This window comes from Mus caroli, chromosome 2 (genome assembly GCF_900094665.2).
Source record: "Mus caroli chromosome 2, CAROLI_EIJ_v1.1, whole genome shotgun sequence".
In the NCBI taxonomy this organism is placed as follows: domain Eukaryota; kingdom Metazoa; phylum Chordata; class Mammalia; order Rodentia; family Muridae; genus Mus; species Mus caroli.
Window position 1 is genome coordinate 133,404,553 of NC_034571.1, and position 14,396 is coordinate 133,418,948.

Below are 14,396 nucleotides of genomic sequence, written 5' to 3' on the forward strand. Positions count from 1 at the left end.
TCTGAAGGCCAATTTACTCCTCAGTCAGACTGTTTCTGCACTACCAGGGAATCACGATCCTTGTTCACTTCCCTGGGTCCAATAGCATCTTCCTCTGGTAAATCTACCCTTATTGTTGATGGAGATATTCCTCCCTGATCAGAGCTGGTGAAATGTAAGTCATGTAAGGCCACATGGCTTGCAGACTGCAACAGTCTTGGTTTTGTTCCAGCTGCACTTCCTGCTTAGTGCTTCAGTCAATACGTACTATCCCACCTCCACTCCCCCTCAACAACCTGCTGGGGTTTTCCTCAATCTAGTACTCATCTCACAATACTTTATCAGTTCTGAATTTTTCAGTACTTAATATGTCTATAGCGACTACAGAGAAGCCTCTCATCCAAGACTTCTGTACCTCAAATCATTTTAATCAATCTAAAATGTTCGCCTACAATTTGGAAATGACACCAGGCTCTGAATTACAGATGCCTTACCTCAGTTAAGACCATGTCTTACATAAAACCTAACCTAATATTTTAGAAGAAAAACACGTTCTCCCTTACATTGAGAAGCAGTTCAGTGTTGGGGTGCCTCCTCCACAGACATCAGTGATTAGGTGCCCTAAGCTCTCCTGTGGCATTATTGTACAGCCTACAGGCTCATGTTCCCTGGGGAGATTAGCACCATGTTTCAACCTTTGCAGGCACATATAGGAATAGCAAATGAAATCATATAATAAATGGATAAATATGAGAAAGTACTTTATTATTTATTAGATAAGAATATATTTATAATATATTAGAGATGGACATATATATGATATTTATTTATATATAATAGAGAGATAAATATGCCTAGAAACCCACCCAAAGCTATCACTTCCACTCACATCAGCCACACATTTTATTTCTTTAAAAAAACGCTATTAAATACAGGTGTTAAAGTTAAATATCTTTCCACTCCAATTAATGTAGGCCACTGTTAGTAGAGAAATGAGAATTATTAGTACCGCATACACACTTAACAATCTGTGTCATAATTGCCATTTTATTGCTTGAAGTTTTTGTTTGTTTTGTTTCAGGAACGGTGCATGAATATGTGAAAGTATGTGTATGAGTTAGGTCTTAAAATAATGTATTTTCCATGAAGTTATATCTGATAAATATATCTTGATCATGGTCTGTGTAGAATTTTAATCAGCTTTATGTCTCACCCTCAAATCTAACAATGAAATTGGGTTCATTGCTTTCTGTATTTCCAAGAAAATTTAGGATATTGTAAATCTTTCAGAGAACTTCCCACCTTCAGTTTAGAATGTTAGTCTAATAAGAGAAGCATAAGTCCCATTTTCTTGGTTATCTGCATGCTGATTGGGTCTCAGATCCGAGGAGGAAGGCAAATCCTTGTTTCTTAGACCTCAGTCCCTCCCAACATGATGGGATCTGAGATGAAGGAGTTAGATATGTGACTCAGAAGTAAAAATGGTTTCAGCTTCCCAAGAAACATGTAAATGTCTTTTCAATTTTCTTATCCTCCCCTTGGACCCAGTTCTCATCTTCAGACTGACCCTCACATTTGCAGGACACTGGTAGAGTGTTAATTTTTGAGCCAGCGCAAAGCAGTCTCAAAGAGCTAATCCAAATTCCTCACATCTGTGAAGCTTCAAGATGTAGATCTCCTTGTCACCGTATTGTATTTTCTCACAGCTATTTCTTCTCCTCCCTAAAGGGAACACTGATGTTATTCAGTACCTAGCACATAAATCTTTCATGAAGGCTCCGGGTGACCTCTACAGAATCAACTTTTCACCCGATTACTTCAGCTGTATTGTTTTTCTTACCCCAACCCCAAGATTTCAGGGAGGCTATTTGAACTGCTGCCTTTGGTTTTCTCACGTGAAAGGAGATTATTGCTTTACGCCATTTTTTGAGGACAGTGGGGGAGGGGTGCATATTCATAAAGTATGTATGTACAACAAGTAACCGCAAAGGTAATGGCTTAACACAACTATTTACTCAACTCATAATTCTCTGAATTCATGATAGAGTTAAATACTTCTTTTCTTCTTAACTTGGCTGGTTCATGGATTTGGCCTGTTGCCAGAGGAGCTGACTGCTGACTGACTAGGACAGCCCCAGATGGGTCAGCTTATCTCTCTTTCACATGGTCTTTTATCCTTCAGCAGGCTGGCCTGGGATTGCTCACATGGGAGCTGAGCAGGCGTGAAATGTCTCTTGAGGCTTGGGTCTGGAATTCTGCCTTCTTCTCTAGATGCTCAAAGCAAATTACAAGGTCAGCCTAGATTCAAGGGGTGGAGAAAGAGATTCTACCTCTTGATGAGGGGATTTTCAGTGTAACTTACATTGCAGAGAGCAGGAGCATAAGGAAGGAAATGCTGTAGGTTTTGTTTCTAAGATTTGTCAATTACGATGCTTTGGATGCTTATCCAGGTATCTAGAAGCTAAGTACCACACACGCTAGATCTTTTCACTTCCTTAAACACCCAGTAGTAGACCCGTTGTACAGATGCAGACAGTCTTATGAAACAGGGGTAGTAGTTGGAGACAAGAGTCCTTTTACTCTGTTAACTCCAAATTTCTTGACTGTGCATTTCTGTACAATTTTTTCAGCATCCATTATATGTTCATGGTTTTATAAAAACATTGCTATAGTCAACATGGTAAATGTTTTATAGAAAATTATGAATATTAATAATTGTTTGTCTATTTAGTTCTATACCCTATATGGATGTCTTCTCTTGACTTCAGAGAGCAAAGATCAAGGACCTTTTAATGCCCTAGACACTTCATGATTTTTCAGTAACCTTGAATGAAGTGAATCCTGAATCCTACTTGATGTTAAGTGCACTTCTTTCTTTTTGTTTATTTTTATTATTTAATCAGTTAGTTAGCTTTTCGTTTTTAAAGACAGGTTTCCCTGTGTAGTTCTGGCTGTCTTGGAACTTACTTTGTAGAACAGGCTAGCCTCAAACTCACAGAGATCTGCCTGCTTCTTCCCCCCAAGCATTATGATTGAAGCTGTGAGCCACCACCCCTAGCTCTAGTGGATTTCTAGTCCTAGATAACACTGTGTGATATGAAGGGAGAGGCCCGAGATTCTTGACTGGGACTTGTGGAAACACTTGGTAGAATGACTCATTAAATAAAAAGAGAATTTTCTGGTTTGAAAGCATCGGAAATCATAGTTTTATCAACCAATGACTACTCACAATACTGAGCATTGGCCCCATGTCTTACTACTCTCTGGAGATTTATAAAACAAACAAATGAAAAACCAGATTCCAGTTCCTACATCACATGACATTAATTACCTAGCTTCCATGTTCTTATTTATTAAGCTACAGAGTTGAAGAGTAATTTACAATGGAATGGACATCAATACAAAAAAAAAAAAAAAGAGGAACTGTTACTGCAACTATTTTTTTCAAACAGTCCATCAATATAAGATTCTTTGGATGTTTATCTGGCTATCACATCAGATAAATATTGTACAGATATTAGCTCTCTCAGTCTCACTGCAATCAGAAGATCCCCATAGCAAAAGTACTGCACAGGGTCTGACTTTAGAAACATTTTACAGTGAATAAATGCATGCATGATAGGTAGGTGTAGTCAATCCTTAGTACATAATTGCTACATGCTAAGCACTATTTCAAGATCTTGTCAGTTCACTCACAAAAGGACTGCCTGTGGTAGTGCTCAAGGGGCCGAGTCTTACAGATGAAAAAGCTGGAGCAAAACAAGTAAATGTCTCATGCAGGTCTCCTAGCACACCACCAAGGACACAGCGAGTCTGCAAAGAATGTGTTTTACTGTGATTGTTACAGAATGTGATTCCCTCATGATTTCTTGCAGAATGTTTTGTGCTGCACAAGGTAGGTGTTTAATAAATTCATGTTGATTTGATTTTAGAAGAACCCTGGTGTACCCTCTTGGGTTTGTAAGAGGCATATTCTATAAAAGGAGCCTCTTATGTTTTCAGGATAATATGATTTGTGTGACTGCTTTTAGATTAAGTTACTGTCTTTTATTTACAAAAGAAGATTAAGTGAGTATGTGCAAACCTTAGAACTTCAACCCTGCCCGCCCCCCTTGCTAAGAGCTGTTTATAAAATTGTATAGGATAAGGAAGAGAACTCACAGGACCAATTTTGAAAATAACAGGACTTTACTAAATGGTGCTTTTAGTGTTTATGGAAAAAATATGTAGAATTCTTTCTTGGTTCGGTTTTTGAGAAGGAGCAAGGGCTTGCACTCACATTTACTAGTCCAAGGTCCTTAGTGTTTGATACGGTCGTGTTGCCTGTTGTTTTTTGTTTTTGTTTTTGTTTTTGTTTTACATGTTTTGCTTTTATTTAAAATTGACTTGTTTACTTGTTTATCCAATTCTGGATCCCCAAGGTAATAGTAATAAGAAAAAACAGTTACCTTAAGCACAGCTGAAACTTAACTCTCTATACTGCCCTTAGACTGTTATTCTTTAGGCTATGGCCTTAGGAAAACTAAAATGCCCTGCTTAGCAAGTTCCCCTTAACTTAGCCTTGTCAGATAATTGGGTGAATGACATCTTAGAGTCAAGACCTTCAAAAATTTAGGTAGCAGCATCAGGATGGTGAGTGACAGCTAGGCCAGTTTAGCAGCAAAGCCTGGTCTTTAGGAATGTGCTGGGCTGCCATGTCCCTGATGAAGAGCTTTCCTTTGCATGACCTCAGAGCTGTCTTCAGTGCCTTCCCAACTAAACCACAGCCAGTTTCTAGAGAGTGCACAGCCTTCATTGTGGGCTTTGGGCATTCACTGAGTTTCAGATTCTAGCCCGACTAAAGACAATGTAAGCTAGGAGAATGCCATTTATTCCGGTCAAAAACGAAATCCGAATTTGTTCTATGAGAGCTTGTAAACCACAAATGATCAAACTGAAGGACAGTTGCATTTTGCCAATGCAAATGAAACTGTTAGACAAACTCTCTTCTGGGTCATCCCATTATCCTTGTCGCTTTAGATATGGAAGGTTCGCTGATGATGTTTCCCATTTGGGGTGTTCAGCAGAGTGCTGTTGGGGTGCACACAGTCATTTAGGGACCCAGGTGCTTTCCGCAAAGGTGCAGTAGTGTCCTGGAGCATGGAAGACCTCTGCTTGAGCCTAGGTGCCTGACACTCTGTAGAAATGCCCACTCTGTGTGGCAGAATTGTGTGAGCTGACTTTAGGGCCTGGACACTGAAGTATTTACTTCATTTTTACTCCTTGAATAGGATCCAATCTCATGAGCCTCCGAGTGTTGTCTAGCTGTGCGCCTAGGAGGAGATCTGAATACTTCTTGCTGGGGAACACAGTCTACCAATAGCACTCCTGAGAGGTTCAGTACCCAGTTACTGTATTTACATTTAGAATTTAACTGCCTTTTGCTGTTTCTCTTATATAATGATAGTCTTATTGCTGTCTTGGAAATCTTGTTCTTTTTTTCTTTATCTTTTAGACCTTTTTCTTTTTTCTTTTTTTTTAAATATATTTCTTCTTTTAAAAATGTTATTTTTTTGTATCTTTTTTTAAGATTATAATTACATTTTCCCCTTCCCTTTCTTCCTTCCCAAACGTTCCCATATACCCTTTCTTTCTCTTTCTCAAATCTTGGCTTCTGTTTTCAGCAATTGTTGAATATACATAATACATACATAATGCATGCATATATACACAGGTAATGTATATATATATATTACCTAATAACAAATATGTGTGTGTGTGTGTGTACACACACATATGTTTTCTGGGCTGACCATTTGGTATTGGATAACCAGTTGGTATGCATGTCCCCAGGGAAGACAATTTCTCTTCCTCTCACATTCCTGTGTTGCCTGTAGTTCTTTGTGTAGGATTGAGACCTCCTGAGCTTTCCCTTTCCACCTTAACATGTTTATTGTTGTTCTTGTTCAACTTGTGGTAAGCAGCCATATTGGTGAATCATTTGTGTGTATGTACATGTGCATGCATGGGCACTCGTGCCTGTGTGCATATGCTATAGTTGGGCTTTGATTCACTCTCAGTCTCAATGCAGATCATCAGCTCTTTCCCAGGGATGAGTAGACAAAGCCTGCTGCGTTTTCAGCTTTATACTTGTAAAGCCTGAACAGAGGGCTCTCTACCTTGCTTTATGAAACCAGAGCCAAGGGGCTGAATTTTCAGCATATGTTAAGTGTAAAACCACAACAGTGTGGCTGGCTGCACATCCGACTTTGGTTCTTGGTTTCTGATTGGATTTAAGTGGCTTGACAACTCCCTCAGAATTATTAAAGTAGTAATAATTAGTCATAATATTTGTCTTTAAATTTTGAATATAGTTAAACCCTACCATAGCAGGTACCTAAGAGCACTGGTGAGTAACACAGTCAGTGGCATACAAGGGAATAAAAATCATCCTGTTCTTCCAGTGAGCTGAAGATGAAGAGAAGAAGCAACCTCTGTGCCTCATGCTACAGTGTTTATGTGCTAGATGCAAAGCAAATTAGAGATGTGATTATACTTCGTTAACCTGAATCTCATAAGAATATAGTCTTACTAAAATATACATTTTGTTCTGCAAATGTAAATATTTTTAAATAAATGTATTTTTTAAACTTATTTCATATGCTATATTTGGATCATATTTTCCCCTCCTCAAGCTCCTCCCAGATTTTCCCCATACCCTTATCCACCCAGCTTCATTTTCCCTCTTTCTCCACTTGTCTCTCTTAAAGCAGTTAACCAAAACCAATGCAAATAAAAACAAGCCAACATTAAAAAAAATACTAAAATAAAACAAAACATGATGTCCATTTTGTATTGCCCAGCTATCTACTCCTGGGCATGGGCCCTGCCCTGGACTATGGTTGACAAACTCAGTGACACTCCATTGGAGAAAGTTGATTTTCCCATGTCCTACCAGGTATCAGCTGCAAATAGCTTCTTGGTTAGGGATGGACTTTGTGACTACTTCCATTCTCAGCCTTGACATTTTGACAGCTTTGAACTTTCGTAGGTCTGTGCATGTTGTTAGAGCTCCCAGAGCTGCAGGCTCAGTTGGTTAAAGAAAGGACTTTTGAACAACTGGAGGACTGATTTTCAATAGAGCTATACAGGTATCTCCAGGGCCCTACCAGGACAGCCAAACAAGCTCTCCAGGTGTCAATAATCTTGTAAAGGAGAACACAGTGAGGCATCAGGTGAAGGAAATGAGTGTTTAATGCTGTGTACTTGGGAAAGTAAAGTCAGCCATGCTGAAGAGTTCAGAAACAGCACAATTTAGAAATAGAACTTCCAGTAGTAATGATAAATTCCCTCGGAGACATTAGTAGACATGTAAAAAAAATACTATAAAATCAGTATTTAAATACTATAAAAAACTATAAAAATCATTGTGTAAACCCTGTTAATGAGTTTAGATATAGGATATTTAGATATAAAGAGTGATACACTTTAAATTTTCAGAAGTGACATGAAAATAACAAGAAACAAGTGAAATGGAATCTAAAAGAAAATCTAGAGCAAAGACAATGATTAAGTGACTTTAGCAGATTTAACACATCTCAGTACGAAAAGACAATACAAATCAATAAAGAACATGAATAGGCACTTCTCAAAAGATAGAGATGAATGATCTCTGAGCAGTTGGCAATATACTTAACCTCACTAGTCATCAGTAAGACATAAGTGAGTATTGCTTACAGACATTTCACTGCTAAGATTAAGAAGATGAACAGCACCAAAACTATGTGTAGCTGCAGCTCCCATGTACTATGGAGGGGCAGAAATAGATATAATTGATTGGGGAAAGAATATTTTCTTTATAAAATATGTTTAACCTACCCAAAAACTTTATTTATAGGATTTTTTTCAAGGAAGTGAAAACTTAACAGCATCAAAGAGGTTTATATACCATGTATGCTTGTCTACAATCACACACACACACACACACCAAAAAAAAAAAAAAAAAAAAACCCTGTGAATATTCTTGTCCATTCATGGATGAATGAAGAAATTATGATGTCTTTAATGGTAGAATATTTGCCAAGAATAAAGTGGAATAAAACCATAATACATCTGATTTAGAAATTCTGCTGAATGAAAAACACAAGAACCTCAAACTAAAGCTTGAAATGACACAATGCCTAACATGTAGCCATGACCACTGAAATACAAACAAGTGTCCCCACACATTAGGAGGAGGAGGGGAGAATTCCAATGGAAAAGACACAAGGCAAGATCACAGTGATAGAAATATCTCCTCATCCTTATTTGTTTCCCAATAACATCTGTGTACAGATGTTAGAATACACAACAGATGCACACTTTATATACATATGTTTGACTTTACATGCATAAAAAGTCATAAATAGAATTAATGAAACTAAAAACAACTGTAATAATACAGTGGTTCACATGCAGGAACTCAGGTTAGGTCACAGGTTTCAAGACCTGAGTTATGGATGGTTCAGAATACGGTTCCTACATTAGAAAAGTCTGGGACTTTGAGGCTCATTGCAAGGTCTTTGTAGTTATAACCTAGGCTAGGCACTCATAAAACGGAGATGATACAATTAGTATCCACTTTAGAAGGTTGTCCTTGGTGTAATGTCTGGGACACAGATGCATTCGATACATTTAAGCTGTAGTCATTATTATTAAATAGCTCTTCAGCTACACTGGCATTACCCTAACTCAATCAGGAATGTGTGTATAACCATGGAGATTTTTAAGAATTAGATGTCTACAAACTGCATTAGGCTGCAATCTAAATAACTCACAAATTTGACAGCATATGATTAAGCACTCACAAATCCTATTTTAGTTATCTATTTCAAACCAAGTAACTATCTCTTTGGCAAAAAAAAGTCTTCCTTTAATGTTATTTCATAGAAGGACTTGTAAAAAATATCAAGCACAGGGAAATTTGAATATAATTTTTTTCATAATAGTCGTCTCTGTCTGGTCCTTATCCCTTAATCTCATCTTTTGAGAATATACATATGTATATGTACAAATGTGCATATATAAAACTGTGACTATACTGTATGTTAGCTGGCCTGGTTTTGGCAACTTGACACATGCTAGAGTCATCTGAGAGAAGAGATCCTCAACCTTAGAAACTGTTTCCATAAAAATCAAACTATAGGTAAGCCTATTGGGAATTTTCTTGATTAACATAGGCCCAGTCCATTGTGGACATCCCTAAGAGGTAATACTGGTTTGTATAAGAAAGCAACCAGTAATAAGGACACATGCTCCACTATGTTCATAGCAGCCTTATTTATAATAGCCAGAAGCTGGAAAGAACCCGGATGTCACTCAACAGAGTAATGGATACAGAAAATGTGATACATTTACACAATAGAGTACTACTCAACTATTAAAAAGAATGAATTTATGAAATTCCTAGGCAAATGGATGGACCTGGAGGGCATCATCCTGAGTGAGGTAACCCAATCACAAAAGAACTCACATGATATGCACTCACTGATAAGTGGATATTAGCCCAGAAACTTAGGATACCCAAGATATAAGATACAATTTGCCAAACACATGAAACTCAAGAAGAACAAAGACCAAAGTATGGACCCTTTGCTGTTCTTAGAATTGGGAACAAAACACCCATGGAAGGAGTTACAGAGACAAAAATTGGAGCTGAGATGAAAGGATGGACCATCTAGAGACTGCCATATCCAGGGATCCATCCCATAATCAGCCTCCAAACACTGACACCATTGCATACACTAGCAAGATTTTGCTGAAAGGACCCTNATATAGCTGTCTCTTGTGAGGCTATGCCCGGGTCTAGCAAACACAGAAGTGGATGCTCACAGTCAGCTATTGGATGGATCACAGGGCCCGCAATGGAGGAGCTAGAGAAAGTACCCAAGATGCTAAAGGGACCTGCAACCCTATAGGTGGGACAACAATATGAACTAACCAGTACCCCTGGAGCTCGTGTCTCTAGCTGCATATGTATCAGAAGATGGCCTAGTCGGCCATCAGTGGAAAGAGAGGCCCATTGGTCTTGCAAACTTTATATGCCTCAGTACAGGAGAATGGCAGGGCCAAGAAGTGGGAGTAGGTGGGTAGGGGGATCGGGGGGAGGGCATGGGGGACTTTTGGGATAGCATTCGAAATGTAAATGAAGAAAATACCTAATTAAAAAAAAAAAGACAGCAAACCAAGCAAACCCATAAAGAGGTTTCCTCCATGGCCTGTGTTTAGCCCTCAGTGTTGGACTGTTACCTGGAAGTGTAAGATGAAATCAATGCTTTTCTCCTCAATTTACTTTTGGTCATGTTTTTTTTTTATCACAGAATTAGAAACCAAACCAAGATAGTTTGCGTCAGTGTCACTGTATTCTAAACCAGGCATTTTCATGTAAAAGTCTTGTGAGAAGTCCTTAAATTCCTGCACAAGTATGTGAAGCTGCGCCTCTAATACCAATTTCTTATAAAGTGGAGCTTAGCGCAGCCTGTGGCTGGTGAGAGCACAGTGTGGACATCACCCTGGGTCCTTGAAGGGTGACAGTTGAGAGTAGTCTGGAATACCTTCATTTCGATATGAGGTCTTTGAGGGCTGTGTTTGGTATCAAACACCATAGGTGTGTAAGTGGTAAAGCAGGCAAGCCTGGAGAAGCCTCTGCCTTTGGACATTTGTGCAGCTAAGAGTGGTGCCTTGGTGACAGTTTGTGGCAATAGAAGCCAAGTTAGATATTAGGCAGGTTGTCCCGTCAGTACTAAAGTCTGTCCAATATTAGCTTTGTGTTGAAAAAAGGAAGAGTCATTATCAGTTGTATGATGGAGTGGGGTGACTGTGGGGTGGGGGTGGTGTCCACATTTCTAGAGGAAACTCTGCTTGCTCTCCCATTTTTAATTAATTAAGATTTAACTAATTAAGTAATTTTAGATGACTCTTAACTTGTCTTGGTTCACAAACTTGAACTTTTTCTTTTGGCCCATAGAGCAGTACTTACTCAAAACTGACTAAGCAGACAGATTTTCAAGTTCCTAATTCAAATGTACATGAGTCTTTAGTCCTCTACTTTAGCCTTAACTTCCAATCCAATCACAGAAGGTGCTGGCTTTTAATGAAAGCAGCTTGGTGCTCCTTGCCAGGATGCCTGGATGCAAAGGGGCCCAAAGGAGAAGATCCAGCTCAGGCTGCCTGAGGGCAGAAAGCTGCCTCTTTAGCTAAGTAAGAACAGCTGCCACTGCTTCAGGCTTTGCTTTGTGGCAAGCAAGCCAGGTACATGGTCTTCCAGGTGCTTAGAACAGCACATCTGCTCCTGGGCCACCCAGGTCTTATCTTGCAAGAAGCTGATCGTGTCTGACTTGGTTCCGGTGAGAAGCACAAAGTTGTGTGGTGGTTCGTTTTGTTTTGGGGAGCCTTGCTTTTCCCATCTTCCCTTTGAGAAGTACACACATGCCTTCATAACCTCACTTGATACCAGGGGTGTGTTGGGAAATACACTTAGCAGCTCAGAAGAAACAGCATCTCTTCCTAACACTGTTTTCACCGAGATTGGATGTTGGCAGAGAGTGCCTACCCTTTTGAAATTATTTCACCTGTCAGGGGCTCTTCCACCCCATGGGAATGTTAACAGGAAACCAGCACACCACTTACATTGCTTTTCTACATTTGTTTAACACACACAGAGAGAGAGAGAGAGAGAGAGAGAGAGAGAGAGAGAGAGAGACCGCTTCACCATGAGTCTTCCTACATGAAGCTATGGTTTGAGGAGGAAGAAATTGAGTTCTTTTTTTCTCATGTTTGTTTATACATTTATTTCCTAAAGGTCAAACATAGGCTAAGTTTGTTATCTCTCTCCCCTAGTGGATGGCTGTATTCACAGAGCTGCTGGCCCCTGTTTGTTAGCTGAGTGTCGGAACCTGAACGGCTGTGAGACTGGACATGCAAAAATCACATGTGGCTACGACCTCCCTGCAAAGTGTGAGTACTGCATGCCTGAACTTCCTTTCAGAATAGCTGAGAGCGCCAACCTCGCCTTTTATTTATTTATTTTTCTTCAAAAGAATATCTAGAAAAGGAGACCGCTGAAGTGGAATTTAATTAAATATACTTACAGTCAAATTTAGTGTGTAGGTGCATGTTTATTTGTGTGATTAAGTATAGAAAATTTTGGTTGTTCAGTTTTTTTTTTAACAGTGTCTCTGAAACCGAGAAATAAAAATATGGGGAAAATATACGTTCCAGTATTTAAGCACCACCAATGACAGCTTCTGGAAATAATGCCAATTTCTCATTCCTTGTTCGCCTTTCCTGATTGTGGATGTGTTCAGAGCAAAGGAGATCAAAGTGATGTATTGTGTTTTCAGCTGCCATGTAAAGGCTGATTGGCAATTACAGCCCAGGCATCTGTCACACTCAACTCTCAGGAGAAGCAAGTGGAATGCAGTTGTCAGTTTGAGAATGTATTTGCTCTTTGAATGTGGAATGGTCAAATTTTCTATTATATTTTAATAGAAAAAAATGCATTGCAATTGACTGACCTTGTTGCTTGAGTGTTTAGCTGACTTGGGTAGGTAGTATAGAATAAACAATGAGAGAAGTGATTAAAGGTGCTCCTTTTAAAATTATATAATTTCCAGGGCCCGGGGATGGAGGGCGGGGCTGTGCTACACTATTAAGGTGTGCACTGGCCTGGAAATTTCGACTCAAATTTAATCTCTGTACTTGCTTCTTAGGATACTGCTTGATCTATGAGCACATTTTATGTGAAGGCAAAGCTACTTTTGCTTGTCTTTTATTAGTGAAGAAAGCATGAGCTCAGAAGGTACAGCATAATTTGTGGGATATTATTGGATTCTGTATGGACAGGGTGTATAGAAATGAGCTACCCAAGGCTATCTGTTAATGGTGACATAGAGCACTTTATTTTAAAGAAAAGTTTAAAAGGTGTGTGTGTTCTCACTTTGACCAATAGAACTCATGATCTTGAGTATTAAAGGTGAATTTCTTCTGGGATTATATAGCCCATGTTGACAAAGGCCACTCTTTAATCTGTCTAACCTGATGCTACCTGTCTGAGGCAGCTGACCTATCATCCTGAGAATGAGCAGATCAGCCACTTTAAGACCAAGTAATAAGTAAGGTGGTCTTTGAAATTCACTATTTTCTCTGTATGAAAACAGACATCAAAATTCTTCCACTCTGAGCTTTATGAACACAGATAAACTTGGAATTTCTACACATGATCAAGTAAAAATGATGGTCTATAGGTATTATTTAAGAAATGTAGGAAGCTTTTTTTTAACTTAGTTGTTATTTGACATCCTTGTATACAAGAGACTACATTTCCACTGACTGCCATTCAATTTATTTCAGAGTTATTGAGAATTTAGATAGTATCAAGCATCAAGGTACAGGGATCAATATGTCTGTGGGATGTGGTAGAAGTTGCCATATTTGAACCCTGTGTTTGAGCTGATGTATGGATGTGGCTTTCAGAAGTATTCTGAAGCAAGTGGATCTAGTGGCCCAAGGCTCTATACATGGAGAATCAACCAGCAGGACTCAGCATGGAACCCCAGTGAGCTGAAATTCCTACTGTAGTCCTTATATTGCACCTCAAGGATATGAGTGCCAGCTAGGTTTTATGTCAACTTAACACAAACTAGAGTTATCTGAGAAGAGGGAACCTCAACAGAGAAATTATCTTTATAACATCAGGCTACAGACAAGACTGTCATGAATTTTCTTAGTTAGTGCTTCATGTTGGAATACTCTGCCCATCTCTGTGGCATCAGCTGTAGACTGGTGGTTGTAAATGTTATAAAAAAGCAGGTCAAGTAAGCTCCAGGGAGCAAGACAGTAAGCAGCACTCCTCCGTGGCCTCTGTGTCATCTCCGGCTTCCAGGTTCCTGCCCTGATTTTCTTTGATTATGAATTGTGATATTGAACTATAAGCAAAATAAACCTTTCTCTTCCCAAGTTACTTTTGGTCATCGTGCTTGGTCACAGCAGCATTATCCTTAACTAAGACAGCATATCTAATAAAGAATCGTCCAGTGGAATAGAAAATAGCAGTCCAGCATGGCAGCATTGCTACATAAAAATCAGATATGTGCTGTCAATGAAACTGTCTTGATAATTCTGTGTACTTTAAAAGATTAATGATTGATGGTAAAATGGTAGAGGGAATGTGAAATTGAGTAACAACTGCTCACACTTGTATTCCACTTTATACAGTTTGCTAGTACTTTCCCAAGGCCTTGTATCTTAAATTATGCTTTATAAACATTGTATGTGTTCATTTCCCTTTTCCCTATCCCTGAGAGATAGTTTTCTTTCTCATCAATTTGGTCCCTCCATTTCAGAGTCATTAACAATCCACAGATGTGCTTTTGTAGTGAGAGAATGAAAAGGGAGCTCAT

General features: G+C 38.9%; 1 protein-coding gene across 7 annotated transcripts in view; it reads left to right on the forward strand.

The window, feature by feature from the left end:
* Macrod2 (mono-ADP ribosylhydrolase 2) overlaps window positions 1–14,396 on the forward strand; it is a 1,935,542-nt gene that overhangs the window by 598,880 nt on the left and 1,322,266 nt on the right. For all 7 annotated transcript variants that reach the window (XM_021155700.2, XM_029471903.1, XM_029471913.1 and 4 more), the window contains exon 5: window positions 11,836–11,952. In XM_021155700.2, coding sequence (XP_021011359.1) covers window positions 11,836–11,952 — 117 coding nt within the window. The remainder of the gene's footprint in view (window positions 1–11,835; window positions 11,953–14,396) is intronic.